At 47.1% G+C, this 20046-nt stretch overlaps 1 protein-coding gene across 1 annotated transcript; it reads left to right on the top strand.

The window, feature by feature from the left end:
* The first annotated feature begins 576 nt into the window (after positions 1-576).
* On the top strand, positions 577-15018 carry LOC120854740 (5-hydroxytryptamine receptor 5B). Its single transcript, XM_040228986.1, has 2 exons — positions 577-1353; positions 14344-15018. Exons 1-2 carry the CDS (start codon positions 577-579, stop codon positions 14674-14676), a joined length of 1110 nt encoding a protein of 369 aa, XP_040084920.1. The 3' UTR covers positions 14677-15018.
* Positions 15019-20046: the final 5028 nt, after the last annotated feature.

Raw genomic sequence — 20046 nt, 5'->3', positions numbered from 1 at the left:
GTCCCAGGGGTCCGGCTGCGAAATTCCTAGGCTATTGTGAACCTTCTTCGGGGACTCCCGCCTTAGGGTTCTATCGGCGCAGAGGGGAGAGGGAGACCCACGGGACAGCCTGAAGACCCCGCTCCACTCGGCTGCTTCCCAGACCACGCCGCCCACGCCCACCCCGGGTGCAGCTCTGCTCAGGGGCTGCCGGCTCGGAGTCGCGGGCCACTCTCCAAACCCACTCTGCGCGGACCCTCGCCACGCCGCCCTCGGATTCCCAGCCCTGTGACAGCCCGCTGCCCTGGGAACAGCGAGGCAAGGCGGGAGGGACTGGCGCAGGGCCTAAGGTGGAGGAGTTGGACTCCTGAGGGGCCCCACTTTTTTCTCCACTGGAAAAGAGACCCACGAGGACTCAAAGGCGAGGCGCCAGAGGGGTGGGGAGCTGCGGCCCAGTGAGGGACCAGAGTAGGGCGAACTGGACTCCTGTCTCCCTCCCCATCACGCAAGGCCCCCTTCCACGCCCTCACTCGCCGCGTCCACCCCGAGCCCAGGGCGCGCTTGCGTCCCCGCGGGGGAGCCGGGATGCCGCGCGCTATGGAAGCAGCTAACCTCTCGGTGGCCTCCACCGGCGTCGCCCTTCGCCTGGGACCCGAAGCCTTCAGCAGCAGCCCAAACCCAAGCGGGGTCGTCGGGTCGACCCCAGGTGGTGCGGCCCCGCCGGGCCGAGAACCGCCTTTCTCCGTCTTCTCGGTGCTGGTAGTGACGCTGCTGGTGCTGCTGATAGCGGCCACGTTCCTGTGGAACCTGCTGGTTCTGGTCACCATCCTGCGGGTCCGCGCCTTTCACCGTGTGCCGCATAACTTGGTGGCCTCGACGGCCGTGTCGGACGTGCTAGTGGCAGCGCTGGTAATGCCCCTGAGCCTGGTGAGCGAGCTGTCGGCGGGGCGCCGGTGGCTGCTGGGCCGGAGTCTATGCCACGTGTGGATCTCCTTCGACGTGATGTGCTGCACCGCCAGCATTTGGAACGTGGCGGCCATCGCCCTGGACCGCTACTGGACTATCGCGCGCCACCTGCAGTACACGCTGCGCACCCGCCGCCGCGCCTCGATGCTCATGATCGCGCTCACCTGGGCGCTCTCGGCTCTCATCGCCCTCGCACCACTGCTCTTCGGCTGGGGCGAGGCGTACGACGCTCGACTCCAGCGCTGCCAGGTGAGCCAGGAACCTTCCTACGCAGTCTTCTCCACCTGCGGCGCCTTCTACCTGCCGCTTGGCGTGGTGCTGTTTGTCTATTGGAAGATATATAAGGCAGCCAAGTTTCGCTTCGGTCGCCGCTGCAGGGCTGTGCTGCCCTTGCCCTCCACCGTGCAGGTGAGGCGCGGGTTGGGGAATAGGGATTTGGGAAAGGGGTCGCTGAGGGACGAGGAAGCCTGGCGAAAGGGAGAGCTGGAGGTGCAAGTTTGCACACTTGGCGCAAGCTTTTCAGGTTGGCCAACTGGAGCGCACGCGGAGCTTGCCATCTGCTCTGCTGCAGCGCACGCGGAGGAGCTCAGCACTATCGCCTGGCGTGCACACGAAGGGTTCATGCGTAGACGGTGCGCGGCGCGGGGGCGGTGGGGGGAGTTCCAGCACCTGCCCACTAGGACTGGAGCTGGAGAGGGCACCGCGGCACCATGCGGCTGAGAGGGGCAGCAGGAGCAGTGTTGCTCGGTAGCGTTGAGCACGCGGCGGATCCACTGTGCCCTCCGTTGCTTTTCCCCTGGAGCTATTGTGTCCGTGGGAGTCCTCAGTCGCCAATTTCCTAGCCGCGGCTAGACCAAGCGTGACCGCAAGGGGCTGGAAATTCGTCCTGCCGTTGAACCTTCTGTGACCATTCGCCCCATATTTTTATCTCCACTGCACCCTCATTCACCCCTGCAGTCTCGAGACTATTCACTCTATTGGCCAGCTTCCTGCCAAGGGGAAAGGGAGGATAAAAAAGAATCCAAGTATCACTTTTCTTTCACTGTCTCAACCTCAGTGACTTTGGAAAGAGAAAAGCTCAGGACATTGGGGCAGTTACTTAATCTCTGTGGGCGTTGTTTCCTCCTCTTTAGACTGGTTAACTCCTACGTAATAGGGCTCTTGGCTTACCTGAGATAAAGAATGCAGACACCTGGCACAGTGCCTGGCAAACGGGGGTGGAGGGGTCGCAGAGCTGCCTGCAGCGAGAGGATCCTCAGGGCCAGGGAGTTGCCTGGCAGTCTACAATGGGCGCCAGAAACGAATGAATGAATGAGAGGGAGGAACCTGCGTTTGGCAGAACTTCTCTGCACTGTCTTTAGAATGGGGCCTTTTTGTTTGTTTGTTTGTTGTTTACTCTGTAATTCCTGTCAGACTCTTGAGACTCCATGGACTGTAGCCCGCCAGGCTCCTCTGTCCATGGGATTCTCCAGGCAAGAATATTGGAGTGGACTGCCTTTTCCTCCTCCAGGGGATCGTCCCCACCCAGGGATCGAACTTGCACCTCCTGCTTGGCAGGTAGATTCTTTACCGCTGAGCCACCTGGGAAGCCCCTCGGCCTTTTGGCCAGACCCTAATAGACCCTAGCTCCCTCCTCATCCCGGAAGCCTCGAACTTTCCTTTTGGGTGAGTGTGGGCTTCGGGCCCTCAGTCCTGGAGAATAATAGGAATTATTGCCTCTTTCCTAATACAATGTATGGACCAGGGGAAGGAGACATGAGGAGGGAAAGAAAGAGGGTAAGTTTTTTTGTTGTTAGCTTTGTTTTAATTTTGTAAGTTAACTCAGATGCTTAGGTTATTCAAATGTGTGTATTTTTAAAAGCAGGCATCTCCTGCCTACCGCCCCCACCCCCAACACCCTTCATGAAATGGCAGAGGAGTTTTGTAGGATAAAACGGGAATGTCAAGTCTATAATTGGAAAGTGTTGTTAGGGAAGAGCTTTATTCAGAATTAATGATGTCTTTTGAAAGGTCCCTTGGAAATGCCTGGGGTGATTATCCTTTTTCTATCTGATTGCCAAGGCAGGGCAGACTTTTACTAGCTACATCGATCTAGGGTGCACCCAGAGAAATCATGGTGAAATGGATGCCAGAAAGGCTTGCCACGCCTGAGTTTAGTGTTCGTTTTTAACAGACCCTGTTCAAGCAGTTGATAACAAAGCAGATGTGCCTGGATGATGGGGGACCTGGACAATCAGGATGGTCACTGGTAGGGGGAAAGTTCTCTGGGAGGCAGAGTAGCCTAGTGATTTAGCCACCTGCCAGCAATGAGCTTCTTTCACATTTGGGCTGCAAGCTTGCTCCTCTAAGACATAGCATTGGTCTAAGTCATGGCTAAGAGTCTTGTATCATATGATGCTGAGGTTGTAGATGAGATGGGTTCCAGAACATCCTGCTTCTTTAGGCTCCAGCAAACCATCACTCAAACTCCTGAGTAATGTTGCAGAGTCAGTAGTTGCAAGCTTGTTGACCACACCCGAACAGAAATTTTAATGTGCCAGAAATACTCTCTCTGTGCCTTCCCCCACCTGCTTTATAAAACAATTTGATTGGAGGATAGTTGCTTTACGATGGTATGTTCATTTCTGCTGTACAACAACATGAATCAGCCATAAGTATATATACATCCCCTCTCTCTTGAGCCTCCTTTCCACCCCTCTCCTTCCATCCCACCCTTCTAGGTCATCACAGAGGTGGGTCTGGGCTCCCTGTGTTATACAGCAGCTCCTCCCTAGCTCTCTGTTTCACACATGCTAGTGCATATATGTCAATGCCGCTGTCTCAGTTTATCCCACCCTCTCCTTCCACCCCTGTGTCCATAAGACCATCCTCTACATCTGCGTTGCTATTCTTGCCCTGCAAATAGGTTCACTGGGACCATTTTCTAGATTCCATATATATGCATTAACATGTGATATTTGTTTTTCTCTTCCTGACTTATTTCACTCCGTATAACCTGCTTTTCTCTGCATTCCAGGGGAAATGAGTAGAACTGAATTTACGTCCTGCAAAATGTCTTTATTGCTTTCTGTGGGTGATGGGAGCACTTAGGAAGGCAGAAGGCCTCTGGTCATGAGGTTGTGGACACCCTTTACCTTTTCCAGGATGCTGTGACTAGGTTCCCAACACTAAAATAGGATCAGGGAGAGATCTGCGATCATGCCTCGAATTTTGAAAGTAGACATGGAAAGAAATGCTGAAAGAGTGAGTTCCCTCTTCCAGGCACGGTGACCTTTACCTTCTTCCTCTTATTTAATCCTCAGGCTCCAGACACATTGGCAATACACTGTCTATTTGTCAGGATAAGCTAAGACACACTGAGTAACACAGAATCCCCAGACTAATGGTTTAACCCAGTTTCACTCAAAGTTCAGTGTGGGTCTGGTGGCCCTCCCCCTGCTCTGCTCTTCTCCAGGCGGTAACTTGTGGATCCAGGCCCCTTGTCATCTTTAAGTTATGCTGTCTTGAACATGTGGTTTCTGAGGTTGCTGTGGAAGAGGAAGTGAGACCTGGAAATACAGCAGCTTCTACCTGCCTTACTCAGAAGAGTCCCTTCTGTTTGCAGTCCATTGGCCAGACACTGGCTGTGAAGACTAGGGGAACCTATGGCTCTTTGGTGAGCATTAACCATCTTTGCCTCACAGCTCCCATTTTTGTTGTTGCTCAGTCTTTAAGTTAGTCCTACTCTCTGTGACCCCATGGACTGCAGCATGCCAGGCTTCCCTGTCCTTCACTGTCTCTCAGAGCTCACTCAAACTCTTGTCCATTGAGTTTGTGATGCCATCCAACCATGACAGAGGATGGTCTGTCACCCCTTCTCCTCCTGCCCTCAATCTTTCCCAGCATCAGGATCTTTTCCGATGAGTCGGCTCTTCCCATCAGGTGGCCAAAGTATTGGAGCTTCAGCTTCAGCACTGGTCATTCCAGTGGATATTCAGAGTTGATTTCCTTTAGGATGGACTGGTTTGATCTCCTTGTAGTCCAAGTGACTCTCAAGAGTCTTCTCCAGCACCACAGTTCAGATGACCCAATTCTGGTGCCATAAAGTGAGTTCATCCATGACCTCACAGTTACTGGGTGGAGAAGCTAAAGTCTGTCCTGGATCTATCAATATTCACCCCTTTTTCACTATGCTGTGCTCTCTCCAGGAATTTAATTTCTGAGCACTGTCACCAGCATCTAGAACTTTGTGGGAGTGAGACAGTCATATCCCAGTCAAGGTGGGTCATGGGGATGTCAACTGGAAAAAACAAATACAACCTAGAAGTTGAGAATTATGTTTTCTTTGGCAGACTTTCTGAGAACTTCATCCTGGAAGACGGGTTCTCAGATAGCTCTGAGGTACCCATTGTGGCATCTTGTTGCAACCCCATGAGCTGTAGCTTACCAGGGTCCTCTGTTCATAGGGTTCTCGGCTCATAGGCAAGAATACTGGAGTGGGTCGCCATTTCCTTCTCCAGGGGATCTTCCTGACACAGGGATCCAACCTTGTCTCCTGCATTGGCAGGTGGATTCGACACCTCCTGAGCCACTGCAGAAGCCCATCCATAGGGAGCAGGATCTCATAACTGTGAACTCCTTTGTAGGAGAGTTGAACACGAGTGAACACAGAGGCACCACCCGCTTCTCTCGGGAGTGAGGGTTAATTCCCACCTGCATCCTTTTTCCCACCTAATAGATGGGACACCATGATGTAGTATATTCTGCTGTCCCTAATGCATCCTCCATGGGTTATAATTCTTTCCTACTATCCTATACTCTTTACTGCTTAGAAGAGGAAAAAAGCAAAGTCAATAGAGATTGTCTGTTAGGGTTTTAAAATGCAACATCAAACATATTGTTCATTTTAATTGTTTGTCTGTTAGCTGTGCCTGATACCAGGGCATGCTTATTTATTAGGCTTAGTGGGTATACCACCGAGGGCCTCCATACTTTTAGGGGCCCATGGAAATTGCTTAATTTCTTTTAGAGGGAAAGTGAATATAATAGTAATGAATGTGTAATAATGAGTTCAGCCTTGATTATATTAGTCTTTATAATAATATGATCATAAAATATAATTTTTAATATTTTTTAATGGAAGAAGGGCCCACAGAGGCATGGATGCCTCAGGCTCAAGAAGGTTATAATGCAGCCTTGGTTGATACCGTCTTTCATTTACTCAATCAATAAACATGTGCTGGGAGACAGTGTGCACATTGGTTGAGAACTTGGGATTTGGAAACAAGGAGACCTGGATTTTAATTCTTTTTGTGCCACTTATTAACTCTCTAGCCAAGTGAGTTCAGCTACATCTGTATTTCCCTGTAGGCAAAATAGAAATATTGCTATCTGCCTCTTAACATTCTTGTGAAGAGTAGATGAGATAACAGTGTATATGGAGTAACTAAAATAGTAAACCCTAAATGATGGCCACTGTACTATTTTCATTACTATTTTTTGCAATTTTTCTTATAAGTTAAACTAACTTATGTTATAAATAACATTATATTTTATTTTATACTCTTACTGCTGTTAGTCACCATTATAGGTGGATTAGTTATTTATTTCTTAACAATTACCCCTATCTTTAGTGTCTTAAAACAACAAACATATATGAACTCATATCTGTGGGTCTGGCATTGGGAACAGCTTAGCTGGGTGGTCTGGTCCAAGGTCTTTTGTGGTTGTAGCTGTGGGTCACACGGCTGTTAGTGGGAGGTCTCTAAAGGGCTGCTTGAGTGTCATCCCCAACATGGTAGCTGGCTTCCCCTAGTCTGAGAGTGAGGCAAGGGGGAAACTGCAATGCCTTTTATAATCTGTCTCAGAAGCTACATTTCATCACTTCCCTTAAAATCTATTCATTAGAAGTGAATCACTAACTCCACCCCACCTCAAGAGAAGGTGAATTAGGCTCCACTTTTGGGAGATGAGAGAATGAACCTGTGAATGTATTCTAAAATCACCACAAAAGGCCATGCAAATTGTATTCAAGGTTATTTGACTTGTACTGACCTGTACATCAGGCAACATGGTAGCTGCTGAGATTTCATAGAAGTGGTCTCTGCTCTCCAGGGATTCATGTTAGTAAACTACAATTACAGAATTATAAATGTAATAAAGTCTTAAAAATTTACTTTTTTTTTTTGTCTGTGCTAGGTCTTCGTTGCTGCACGAGGTCTTTCTCTAGTTGTGGCAAACGGGAGCTACTCTCTAGTTGTGGTGTGCAGTCTTGTTGAAGTGGCTTTTCTTGTTGTGGACCACGGCCCTTGGGCACACAGGCTACAGTAGTTGTGACTTGCAGACTCTAGAGCTTGGGCTCAGTAACTGTGACGCACAGGCTTAGTTGTCCCGCAGCATGTAGGATCTTCCTGGACCAGGGATTGAACTTGTGTCCTTGCTTTGGCAGGCAGATTCTTAACCACTGGATCACCAGGGAAGTCTGCAATAATGTCTTACAGGTGTTCCGTCCAGAGTACAGTGGTCTTGAAAGACTGACAGTATTTGGGAAAGCACTTTGTAATCTGTAAAGATCAAAATAAATGTGTAGTATTGAACTATCAGGTTTGTGATGACTTGGACCTGAATTTTAGGTAATGTCATATTACAAAATATTTGCCTCTTCAAACTAATCCTCCACATTAGATTTGTGTTGTAAGCATACAGTATATAGGCCCTAAGTTACCTAAAAACTATACAGAACACTTGATGTTTTGGTCACATCTTCAGTGTTTAGTTGTCATTTATTCCACCCCAAAGACTAAGGGGCTGTTGGTCTTGTGGACCTAGCCACGTGTGGGACCAGAGTTCAGTCTGAGCTAAGCTCTTGGAAGAGGATGGTGGAAAATCACCACCCTCATCCTGACTCCATCTATTAAAAGAAATATGACTCAAACTCATCCTATGCCAGCATGCAAGACTATTTTAACTTTAGAAAAGTAAATTTTATTCATCAAATTGTAAGGTTATTTTAAGTTTAGAAAAGTAAAGTTTATTCATCAAATTATATGGTAACAATACATCTGGCTTATCATTTGATTCTTTTAAGACTGAAACCTAATTGTCTGTCAGAACTACTTGCGTGGACAAAGGAGCATTTTCTCTAGACTTTTTAGAAATATCCCTGGCTTTCCCCTCTCTATAAACTTCTACCTTGTTCTCTTCCATCATTACATTCATTCTGCCTCTTTACCTCTGCTTCCATTTCTCTTTTCCCTGGTTGGATTGTTGGGGAAAGTGCAGCGGAGACGAAGGGGGATGTAGACAAAGTATGGTGCAGGGATCAGGTGTCTTCCCCAGTGACCTTGCAACAAGCTACTTCTTAAATCCGTGTAGTTCTTGGAGAAGATTGAGTTTCTCAGTAGAAGAATGAGATTCAAATTCCATGGTTATTAACCCTTTCATGGGTCACAGAATTCCTTGAAAATTAAAGAAGGCTTTGGACTTGCTGCTCAGAAAGGCTTGTAGGCGCCTGCTTGCCCAGTGTGCCTAGGGCACTGCCTGAAGCCTATTTGGAGGGTGATCCTCAGTCTTGCCTCCCACCCACTTTTTGGAAGAATGGAACCCCCGTGCAGTAGGAACTGGGACTCTCCACGGTTGCCAGTGGTTGTCAGGGGAGCCATGGCCCCCTCTGCAGCCATATCAGGACACTGAGGCTGGAGAATGCCTGTGCAAAACGCAAAAGTTTCCCTCTCTTCATTACACCCTCCTTCTATGCCAAGACTCTCTGGCCTGGGAGTCTGGGGGCTTCAAGGTAAGAACTCTAACAGAGGACCTTCCATTGGCCTCCACCCGTAAAAGAGCATGACTAGATCAGATGATAGTAGAACAGAAACAAATGTTGTGTAATTTTAAGTAACACACTTGATTACAATTTCCCTTTCTCAGTATTAACTCCAGTGAGTCCTTAGCCATCCCAGGGTAATTAAGCACCCCCCACCACCAAATTCATGTTTTTCAAATGTCATAATAATAGCGATTATCCTTTATGTTATGATCATGCCGAGTTTAGCATAACTGTTCTTTGTGGTGTAGGTAATTACACTCAAGGGAAAGGTAATTTTTTTTTTCAAGCCCAGCAGTGCTCTGCTTTATTACTGTTTTTTTTTTTTTTAACAAGAAAACATCCTTATTTTCTGATTTCTTTTGCACAAGGGACGCTGCTGAGAAAATTTCCTGTTGTAGTTTGTTAGACAAGTTTTAGACAGCTTCTGTTTACTTTGAGGGACTATTTTGGTTAGTTTTCTCTTCAAGGTATCTTTGAGAAGTACACCTTGGAGCTTGGTTATCTCCGTACAGCATGGGCAGAGAGAATGGTGCCCTTCGTACTCCATCTCCTGGCCCTTTTGAGCTCTGGATAGAAATGGGAAATTCCAGTTACAATCCAGATTGCCTTCAGCCAAGCCTGGATGTGGCTCAATGTCCTCTGTTCTCTCCCAGAGGCCTCAGGGCTTGATTAGTCACCAGCGGCGGTGTGTCCCCACCGCCAGCCTTGTGAAGAGCCTCGCTGTACTGGATGCCTGACCTGTGTGTCACCACCCAGACTAGTCGGTTTCAGAAGTGACTAGGAACCATCTTTCTTTTTTCTGCTTTCCTTTTCTAGTTCTTCTTAGGCTGTTCATCTGGCAACATTGGCAGTTTACAAATGTCTGAGGGTGTTTTCTGCAGCAGCTGGATTTTTTTTTTTTAATTAGAGGGGAGAGAAGGGACATTCCTTTTACTTAAAGGGGACATAAAATTAACATTTCTGAGGTCCTGCCATGTATTACTGTCTCACTGTCATCCTCTAGGAAGACCACCATATATGACAGATAAAGATTTTCATCGCTGGAAATGTAAAAATGGGAGCTCAGATTGGAATCCTGTCTAATCACTAATTTGCTCTGAGCCTTGGTTTCTTTATTCCTTAGTTACTGGCTACTGTTATAACCGAGTAAGATGGTGTGTGGAACCATGTGGCCAACTAGTAGATGACGGTCAGGAACTCTGAAAGTCTGAGGTTTTTCCCTGCTGGCAAGCTATCAAGTCAGCCTACCCTAGTTTAGTGGATACTGACAAAAGGCACGAGCCTTCTGGGTCAGAGTCAAAGGATGTTATTACTCGTGTTACACAGGCAGCGTGACCTTCATGTGTGCATTTGTTCTCTTCTCTTCGAAGTCCCATGCGACTGACATGGAGTGGGCCAGCTGGATTTGCGTCACAAATACTAGGGAAACTCCCAGATTAGGGAACTCAAGTCTGTATTGTCCAGGACTGAACAATATATAAACCTGCCCTTTGCTTTTTGGAAACCTGAATCTTTAATAATGGGTTGCAAGTAAATCTGTCTTCTTTCCTACTGGGAGATACTCTCTCACTCTTCCAAGGCTGTTTGTTATACAAACATCCTTGACAGGCTGGTCAGAAACAAGAGCTGTCAGTGCCTTTGCTGGCAAATGTGTAGAAACACAAGAGACTTAAAAGATTGTCTGCCCCAAATAACTATTTATTTAGTGTTTGTTGAGATTTTACTATAGACCATACATTACACTAGGTGCTGCGGACGCTTCAGTGGACACTCCTCCTGGAGTGTTGACTGTGATACAATATTCACAGTCAGAAAGAAGATTCAGAATCCATGCCTTGGTATCAGAGTGCTTACGAGAATAGTGGGACAGGATATTTGAAATTGGGACTTCATGAACAATTCCAGTATGTGGTCCCTACATGCACTAGTCTAGTCTAGGGTTAGTTGCTCAGTCACGTCCAACTCTTTGTGGCGCCAGGGACTGTAACCCGCCAGGCTTTTGTGTCCATGGGATTCTCTAGGCAGGAATACTGGAGTGGGTCGCCATTCCGTTCTCCAGGAGATCTTCCTGACTCAGGGACTGAACCCGGGTCTCCTGCATTGCAGGCAGATTCTTTACTGTCTGAACCATCAAGGAAGCCCCAGTCGATGATTAATAAGTGTCAGCATATATTGTTGAGCTGATTTGGTCCTTAATTAATTTTAGATGGAAAAGCCTCAGATTCTATGGAGATGTTTAAGTGAACTCATCTTTTAGGTCATGTCTCACAGTGGCAAAGAGAAGCCAAAGAGGCCTGGAGCCAGACAGATGGGCAGGCACCTTGGTTCTACTTTGCCCTGCTCGTATGACCTTGCTCATAGCATCTGATATCTCCAAAATTCTGTGTACTCAAAGCACTTGTCCTTTTACAGCAGGACAGAAGGTGGCAAGTGCTACTGGTTGTGTGCCTTCAACAGTCACTGTTTTTACCTTCAGATTAGTGGATTCTAAGAGTCTGAAACCTCTTAAGCCAGCATGGTCAGTTTTACAACAGATGTAGAGAGGATTGTCAGGGCTTCCCTGCTGGCTCAGACAGTAAAGAATCTGCCTGCAATGTGGGAAATCTGGGGTTCAATCCTTGGGTCAGGAAGTTCCCCTGGAGAAGGAAATGGCAACCCACTCCAGTACTTGCCTGTAGAATTCCATGGTCAGAGGAGCCTGGCAGGGCTACAGTTCATAGGATCATAAAAAGTTGGACATGACTGAGTGACTACCACTGCTAGAAAGCATTGTCAGGGAAAAGAAGCTGAGGAGACATCCAACCAAAGAGGAAAGATGGAGAAGCTCAGGGCTGGCCCCAGAGCTGACTGCTGGAGCCCCTAGACATTTCCCAGGAAGCCAGAGACATTCATTCTGAAGGCATCCCAAGCATAAACGTGATCCTAAAATAGGTTCTGTGTTTTCTCGGCTGTCAAATGGAGATAATCACCTGAAGGTTTGGCATGAGGGCGAATCAGAGTTATTCATTACAAGTGTCTGTTTTACAGTGGCCTTTCTGGAGTTGTTCTTTGTGTCTTTTGGTTTTATATTTCTTCAGATGAAAAAAGCCATGCTTGTCAGTCTTCTAGCAAACCAGGGTCTGACCTCATTGACTTGTTGACTCTGAGGCTGTTCTGGAAAGATTCCATTGTCTGTCCTGTCCCTCTGCACAGGGTGCAGTAGGCTTAGGTGAGAAGCTGTGAACACAGGCTCCACTTTGGTGGAGCAAAGGGGGGACTCTGCCAAATGCTGCAGTGGTGGAGGCTGAGGTGTTTTAAACCTATTTAATTAGTGGATTTGCCTTTTCTGTTTCTCTTCCCCCAGGATCCCTTTGCACTGAATTGACCCCATGTGTTTATTTTGTAGCATGACAAGGATTTGGAAATGTGTTAAGCGAGGAAGGAATTCAAGAGCCTGGGAGGTCACTGAGGTCAGCAGAGAAATCTTTTCAAAAGTGCCCATTAATTAGCTGAATGGGAGGAAGACAAACAAACCACCTTCCACTGCCTCTCTGCCCTGATAATATTGTTTCCTGCAGACAGTAGACTGCCAATATTCATAGGTGATTTTAGGATGTCACATTTTCTCCCTTAGACTTCCATTAGCAGATGATGGTAACCCATCATGTGAGAACTGGTCAGTGTCACCTCTTCTAAATGGGAGAGATGAGCTTCAGCTCCCACCTGCCTCGGGGGGACCAGAAACCTTGGGATGGCTCATTAAAGAGGGAGTGCCTGCCGGTCTGCACAGAGTGCGTGTTTGCGGAGCCAGGAATTTGTAAGGGGCAGAGGGGTGGGGAGGAGTGAAGGGCTGGCTGGTCTCTCCTGGAGTCACCTGCCTTTTCCTTCTCTCTCTGACTGGCAGGCGGGAGGAGGCTGGGTTTACACTCAGAAAGGAAAGGACTCAACTTTGTCCATATCACCATGATCTGTTTCAGGATGACTTAGTGATTTTCCAAATAAATAGAGATGAGTGTTGGGAGGAAGTAGCAGAGACAGAGAATTTGAAGGTATATCTTAGAGTGAGGATCCCCAGGTTTGCACAGATCAGACCACCTGGGTGCCTTCTAAACTCCATCCTACCCCAGGTGAGAGGAACCCGGGTTCTTCCCTTGGTGCCTCGAGGTCGGGGCTCTCCTGATGGCTGCTGCCAGTTGTGTCTGGGAGAGAAACTAGCTGCAGTCCTTGCCTGGGAGCCCCTTGCCTCTGTGTTTTCTCCAGCATCATGACTGGCAGCATTCTGGAAAGGAAGAGACATGCAGGCGAGGAGCATGTGGTTGAAATGATCAGTCAATGTGGCAACTGTTTCCTAGGCACTGATCGGGTGCCAGGTGGTGCTGCCAGGCAGGTGCTATACAAGGAAAGGCTGGCTGTACACAGCCTGCTGTGGTTCAGCTTGGGCCAGAGGGATACCACATGTAACACCTATGATCACACATATGGCTACAAAGGAGGGGAACGTGGTACCAGATCACAGAGAGATGTGACTGAGTTTAAAGTGGCAACAGGGCTGCTCTGAGGCTGGTGGCCTTTAAGCTGAGACTCAAGAGGCAGATAAGAAGTGACCAAAGGCCAGGGGTGAGAGGGTGGAGAGCAGCCAGAGGCTCCTTAAATGGTAGCTAATTATCACCACAAAGTCACTTACACTTTGTTTATTTTAAGCTAGGCAATGCAAAATTATCTCCTAATTTAAAGTGAATTCACATAACACAGTAATCATATAATTTCTTGCAATATTGATGTTTACAGGCGGCCTGACTCTCTGGCTGTGAACTTTGTGAGGGGCAGGCCTGGGTCTGTTCCATTAAGGGTCCGGGTCCCAGCCCCACCCCCCTCCATGAGTACTGAGTTGTGAGTGCCTGTGGCGGGGGGCACACACACATTCCTAGTGTTCATTCAGAATGGCCTTATGGTGGGGAGGGGGCTTGGTCACCCAGCTTCATATGCAGGAAATGGCTTGGCCAGTGGGGCTGGAGCTCAAGCCAGGGTCTGACACCCAGGTGCGTGTTCTTTACCTCACCCTGTTCCCCTTTTTAGATCATATTATTATTTGATTGGGATTCCCTGGTAGCTCAGATGGTAAAGAATTGTTTGTTCTAATATCTGACATTGTGGGGACCACCACCACTCTCAGTCCCTGAAGAACCTTCAGGACATATTTTAACCTACAGTTTCAAGAACTTTTTCACCTAGCATTAATATTTGGGAGTGGATTATGGCATCAGTTGGGCTTCCCTGATGGCTCAGGGGTAAAGAATATACCTGCAGTACAGAAGACACAGAGATGCCTGTTTGATCCCTGGGTCAGGAAGATCCCCTGGGGGAAGAAATTGCAACCTACTCTAGTATTCTTGCCAGGAAAATTCCATGAACAGAGGAGCCTGGTGGTCTCCAGTCCTTAGAGTCACAAGGAGTACTTACACGCCTGAGCACACACATGTGATGATGATGGCATCACGGCATCTTGTATGGGGCTGGAGGGAGAGGGGCTGGCCAAGGTCAGATGTATTGTATGTCACTGTATTGCCCAACATTATGCATTTTATCTTTGAATTATGCATTTCCTCTGTTCGCAGGTAAAGGAGGCCCCTCAGGAGGCTGAGATGGTATTCACAGCTCGCCGCCCCACGGTGGCCTTTCAGACGAGTGGAGCCTCCTGGCGGGAGCAGAAGGAGAAGCGGGCGGCAGTGATGGTGGGCATCCTCATCGGCGTGTTCGTGCTGTGCTGGATCCCCTTCTTCCTGGCTGAGCTCATCGGCCCCCTCTGTGCCTGCAGCCTGCCCCCCATCTGGAAAAGCGTGTTCCTGTGGCTTGGCTACTCCAACTCTTTCTTCAATCCCCTAATTTACACGGCATTTAATAAGAACTACAACAATGCCTTCAAGAACCTTTTCACCAAGCAGAGATAAACCCAGGGCTTGGAGAGGGGAGGGAACTGGAATTTCTCCCCTTCATTTGTGATCTGGGCCAGAGCTGTCCCAGCGCTGAATATTAATGATGTTTGGGAACCATACCACTTGGGCCTGGACTACAGGAGCAGCGATGCCAAAGGCCCTCCAGAAAGACAGCAGGTAGGTGGCAAGTGTGCAGCTATGCCCGCTCACCGAGTGATGGACATTGCTAATCGATCTCAGCGTATCTTCCCACTGAGCTGGAACTCAGCCTCAGAATCCTTTCTGGACAGTGCATTCGGCAGTTATTGCTAATTGGCCAGAATTCATACAAGAGTGGCATCCCAGGTGGGGCTAGTGGGAAAGAAGCTGCCTGCCGATGCAGGAAATGTAACAGACATGGGTTCAATCCCTGCGTTGGGAAGATACCCTGGAGGAAGGCATGACAACCCACTCTGGCATTCTTGCCTGGAGAATCCCATGGACAGAAGAGCCTGGAAGGCTACAGTTCATAGGGTTTCAAAGAGACGGACATGACTAAAGCGACTGAGCATTTGCTCTGTCCTTTATCTGAAGCTGATTTGCTCTTCCTTTGTCTCATTACCATATTCTCTGCACAGGGCCCAGTGACCTGTTTGGTGGCAGAATGGGTACCTGGACTCAAGTCTGCCTGAATCTTAACATGGGAAAATGAATGGAACACAACTGAAATCTGACCGGACTCCATATTTCAATGTTGGCTTGCATTTTGTACCATGAGACCCACACGTGGTGTAGTGGTTCACTTGTACTTTTCTACTTGGATTCCTTGTACTTTTCTACTTGGATTCCAGCAATAGAGGAAGCATCTGGGTATGGTTTGGAGGAGGTTTTGATACTTTTAGGCTTACTCTCACTATTGGATAGGATGCTTTATCATTGTGTTCATTTGACCTGGGCCTTGACTTCATGTAAGATCATTATAGAAGCATCCCAGGCAGAGGGAATCATTTACATTGAGTTTGCTGTTGTTTGCTGACTAATTTGATGGCAACTTCTGTTGGACCTTTCAGACTTGAACTTTTTCTTTACTTAGGCCTTCCCCACTAGTCACTATAATTACAAAATGCTCAGTTTCTGAGACAGATCAGTTCAGTACAGTCACTCAGACGTGTCTGACTCTTTGCGACCCCAGGAACTGCAGCACGCCAGGCCTCCCTGTCCATCACCAACTCTTGGAGTCTACCCAAACCCATGTCCATTGAGTCGGTGATGCCATCCAACCATCTCATTCCCTTCTCCTCCTGCCCTCAATCTTTCCCAGCATCAGGATCTTTTTCAATGAGTAAGCTCTTCGCATCAGGTGACCAAAGTATTGGAGTTTCACCTTCAACATCAGTCCTTCCAAAGAACACCCAGGACTGATCTCCTTTAGGATGGACTGGTTAGATCTCCTTGCAGTCCAAGGGACTCTCAAGAGTCTTCTCCAACACCACAGTTCAAAAGCATCAATTCTTCGGTGCTCAGCTTTCTTTATAGTCCAACTCTTACATCCATACATGACTACTGGAAAAACCATAGCCTTGATTAGATGGACCTTTGTTGACAAAGTAATGTCTCTGCTTTTTAATATGCTGTCTAGGTTGGCCATAACTTTCCTTCCAAGGAGTGTCTTTTAATTTCATGGCTGCAATCACCATCTGCAGTGATTTTGGAGTCACCCAAAATAAAGTCAGCTACTGTTTCCACTGTTTCCCCATCTATTTCCCATGCAGTGATGGGACCAGATGCCATGATCTTAGTTTTCTGGATGTTGAGCTTTAAGCCAACTTTTTCACTCTCCTCTTTCACTTTCATCAAGAGGCTCTTTATTCTTCTTCACTTTCTGCCATAAGGGTGGTATCACCTGCATATCTGAGGTTATTGAGACAGATCAGTTGATGATTAACATTATCTAAGGATGTATTGTAATTCCTTTTATTTATTTTTGAACTTTTTATTTTGTATTGGGGTATACGGCTATACCCTACTTAAAAAAAGTTCAAAAACAGTCAATGTTTTGATTTAGTGTCAGGTAAACAAGTGAAAAGCAAAGGAGAAAAGGAAAGATATAAGCATCTGAATGCAGAGTTCCAAAGAATAGCAAGAAGAGATAAGAAAGCCTTCCTCAGCGATCAGTGCAAAGAAACAGAGGCAAACAACAGAATGGGAAAGACTAAAGATCTCTTCAAGAAAATTAGAGATACCAAGGGAACATTTCATGCAAAGATGGGCTTGATAAAGGACAGAAATGGTACGGACCTAACAGAAGCAGATGATATTAAGAAGAGGTAGCAAGAAGACACAGAAGAACTGTACAAAAAAGATCTTCACGACCAAGATAATCATGATAGTGTGATCGCTCACCTAGTGCCAGACATCCTGGAATGTGAAGTCAAGTGGGCCTTAGGAAGCATCACTACGAACAAAGCTAGTGGAGGTGGTGGAATTCCAGTGGAGCTATTTCAAATCCTGAAAGATGATGCTGTGAAAGTGCTGCACTCAATATGCCAGCAAATTTGGAAAACTCAGCAGTGGCCACAGGACTGGAAAAGGTCAGTTTTCATTCCAATCCAAAAGAAAGGCAATGCCAAAGAATGCTCAAACTACTGCACAATTGCACTCATCTCACACGCTAGTAAAGTAATGCTCAAAATTCTCCAAGCCAGGCTTCAGCAATACATGAACCGTGAACTTCCAGATGTTCAAGCTGGTTTTAGAAAAGGCAGAGGAACCAGAGATCAAATTGCCAACATCTGCTGAATCATCAAAAAAGCAAGAGAGTTCCAGAAAAACATCTATTTCTGCTTTATTGACTATGCCAAAGCCTTTGACTGTGTGGATCACAATAAACTGTGGACAATTCTGAAAGAGATGGGAATACCAGACCACCTGACCTGCCTCTTGAGAAATCTGTATGCAGGTCAGGAAGCAACAGTTAGAACTGGACATGGAACAACAGACTGGTTCCAAACAGGAAAAGGAGTACATCAAGGCTGTATATTGTCACCCTGCTTATTTAACTTATATGCAGAGTACATCATGATAAACTCTGGGCTGGAAGAAGCACAAGCTAGAATCAAGATTGCCGGGAGAAATATCAATAACCTCAGATATGCAGATGACACTGTCCTTATGGCAGAAAGTGAAGAGGAACTAAAAAGCCTCTTGATGAAAGTGAAAGAGGAGAGTGAAAAAGTTGGCTTAAAGCTCAACATTCAGAAAATGAAGATCATGGCATCTGGTCAGACTTTATTTTGGGGGGGGCTCCAAAATCACTGCAGATGGTGATTGCAGCCATGAAATTAAAAGACGCTTACTCCTTGGAAGGAAAGTTATGACCAACCTAGATAGCATATTCAAAAGCAGAGACATTACTTTGTCAAGAAAAGTCCGTCTAGTCAAGGCTATGGTTTTTCCTGTGGTCATGTATGGATGTGAGAGTTGGACTGTGAAGAAAGCTGAGCACCGAAGAATTGATTCATTTGAACTGTGTTGTTGGAGAAGACTCTTGAGAGTCCCTTGGACTGCAAGGAGATCCAACCAGTCCATTCTAAAGATCAGCCCTGGGTGTTCATTGGAAGAACTGATGCTAAAGCTGAAACTCCAGTACTTTGGCCACCTCATGCGAAGAGTTGACTCATTGGAGAAGACTCTGATGCTGGGAGGGATTGGGGGCAGAAGGGAATGACAGAGGATGAGATGGCTGGATGGCATCACCGACTTGATGAACCTGAGTTTGAGTGAACTCCAGGAGTTGGTGATGGACAGGGAGGCCTGGCGTGCTGCAATTCATGGGGTTCCAAAGAGTTGGACACGACTGAGCGACTGAACTGAACTGAAGCAGCAAAGGGACTCAGCCGTACATATCCATGTATCCATATGTGATTCCTTTTAATACAGAGTTTCAGAAATAAAAATCTATTGACAAAATATCAGATTTACAGTAAGTATCGCAGGAATTTCCTTAAGCCTAGTCTCTGTTCTGCCTCAAATCTCTCTGCCTGTAGGACATGAGGAAGACAAGGCCAGGAAGCTGTAACTGGAATTAATCTTGTCAGGATTTATTTGCTGATTAAGTTATCACTGAAGGTTCCTCATATCCAAATCCAGTTCCATAAAGTTCCAGGCCAGTAGGGTGGATGTGGCTAACCTAGCAGTTTTATAAATTTTGTCCTGCATAAAGCATGCTATTTTTCTCCCCTTTATCACGGCCTCCATGTTTCTTCAGGCATGTCTGAGGGAAATCTGGATTCTGTTCACAACTGCTGTCCTCTGTGTGCATCTCTTCCATGTGTGGGTACCACCCTAGAAGCCTTCTCTTTGGCCCCTGACCTGCTCCCTCCGCACTGAAGCTGGATGGTACAGAGGAGTGTCTTTTAAACTCCAGGTCAAGTTGCTATGAAATCAGTTGGTGATCATCTCAGTCAGCTATGTTCTCAACATCTGCACCCGATCACTGCAGAATCTGAGTGGTGTATAGCAACAAGCCTCCTCCACTGAGGTGTCTGTGAGTCACTGGGATTTCACTGGTTCAGGCTGGGCTCTTCTGGGCTCAGCTTCAAGCTGCAGGTTGGTCTCCGTCTGCTCCATGTGTGTCTGAACCTCCTCTGGTCAGCAGGGTAAGTTTTTCTCCAGAGAGGCTACAAGAGGGCAAGTCCGATACACAGCACGTCCTCAAACCTTTGCTCCTGTCAAGGCTGCTAACAACCCAAGACCAGGCCGAGCCTGAAGTCAAGGGGTGAGGAAGCACATTCCACCTGCCGGGGTGCCGTGACAAGGGTGTCTGCTCTGGAGAGTGAAAAATGGAATCCAATATAGTAGTTAGCATTTTTCAAAAATTAAGTAGAACAGGAAAAACATTAGACTGTAGTATGTAAAGGGTATGCACTGTCTCTTTAAACTTCTGTCTCAGGTGTGTTGCATATAGATTATCAGTCATTGCTTAGCTGGGCTCCCTGCGTCTGCCCCTGCCTCCCCTGCCTCCCCTGCAGCCTGCAGTACCACCAGAGGCGTCTTCGCTTAAATCTTGTCAAAACCTTCCCATGGTTCCCCACACAGGTCCCCTTCCCGCTCCCCAGACTCACTGCTGTGCGTGCTCCTACCTACACCTTGATACCTGCTCCTCTCTCTGCCTGGAACTCTCCTCACACGGGCACCTACCTATGTGACTCATTCCTTCACTAGTAGTGAGGTTTTGCTTATTTATTTATTTAGTGGTAAGAACATAGATATCCTAAAGAAGGGGCAGACAATTATGGAACAGTAATTTTTTCTAAATAGGATTTTCATAATGAAAACACTGATGAGTCAAACCTCTGAAACAGAAAAGCACACAAATCTAGAAAAATGCAAAATACTTTTTCTGTC

Source organism: Oryx dammah, unplaced genomic scaffold (genome assembly GCF_014754425.2).
Source record: "Oryx dammah isolate SB20612 unplaced genomic scaffold, SCBI_Odam_1.1 HiC_scaffold_27, whole genome shotgun sequence".
Taxonomy (NCBI): Eukaryota; Metazoa; Chordata; class Mammalia; order Artiodactyla; family Bovidae; genus Oryx; species Oryx dammah.
Note: the sequence above shows the minus strand (reverse complement) of the source record. Positions and strands in the feature narration are given on the sequence as shown.

Excerpts from the sequence above, each read along its gene's own strand:
- LOC120854740 (XM_040228986.1), top strand. The coding sequence starts at position 577 with ATGGAAGCAGCTAACCTCTCGGTGGCCTCCACCGGCGTCGCCCTTCGC. Across the intron at positions 1,354-14,343 it reads CCTTGCCCTCCACCGTGCAG|GTAAAGGAGGCCCCTCAGGA; the intron begins GTGAGGCGCGGG and ends CTCTGTTCGCAG.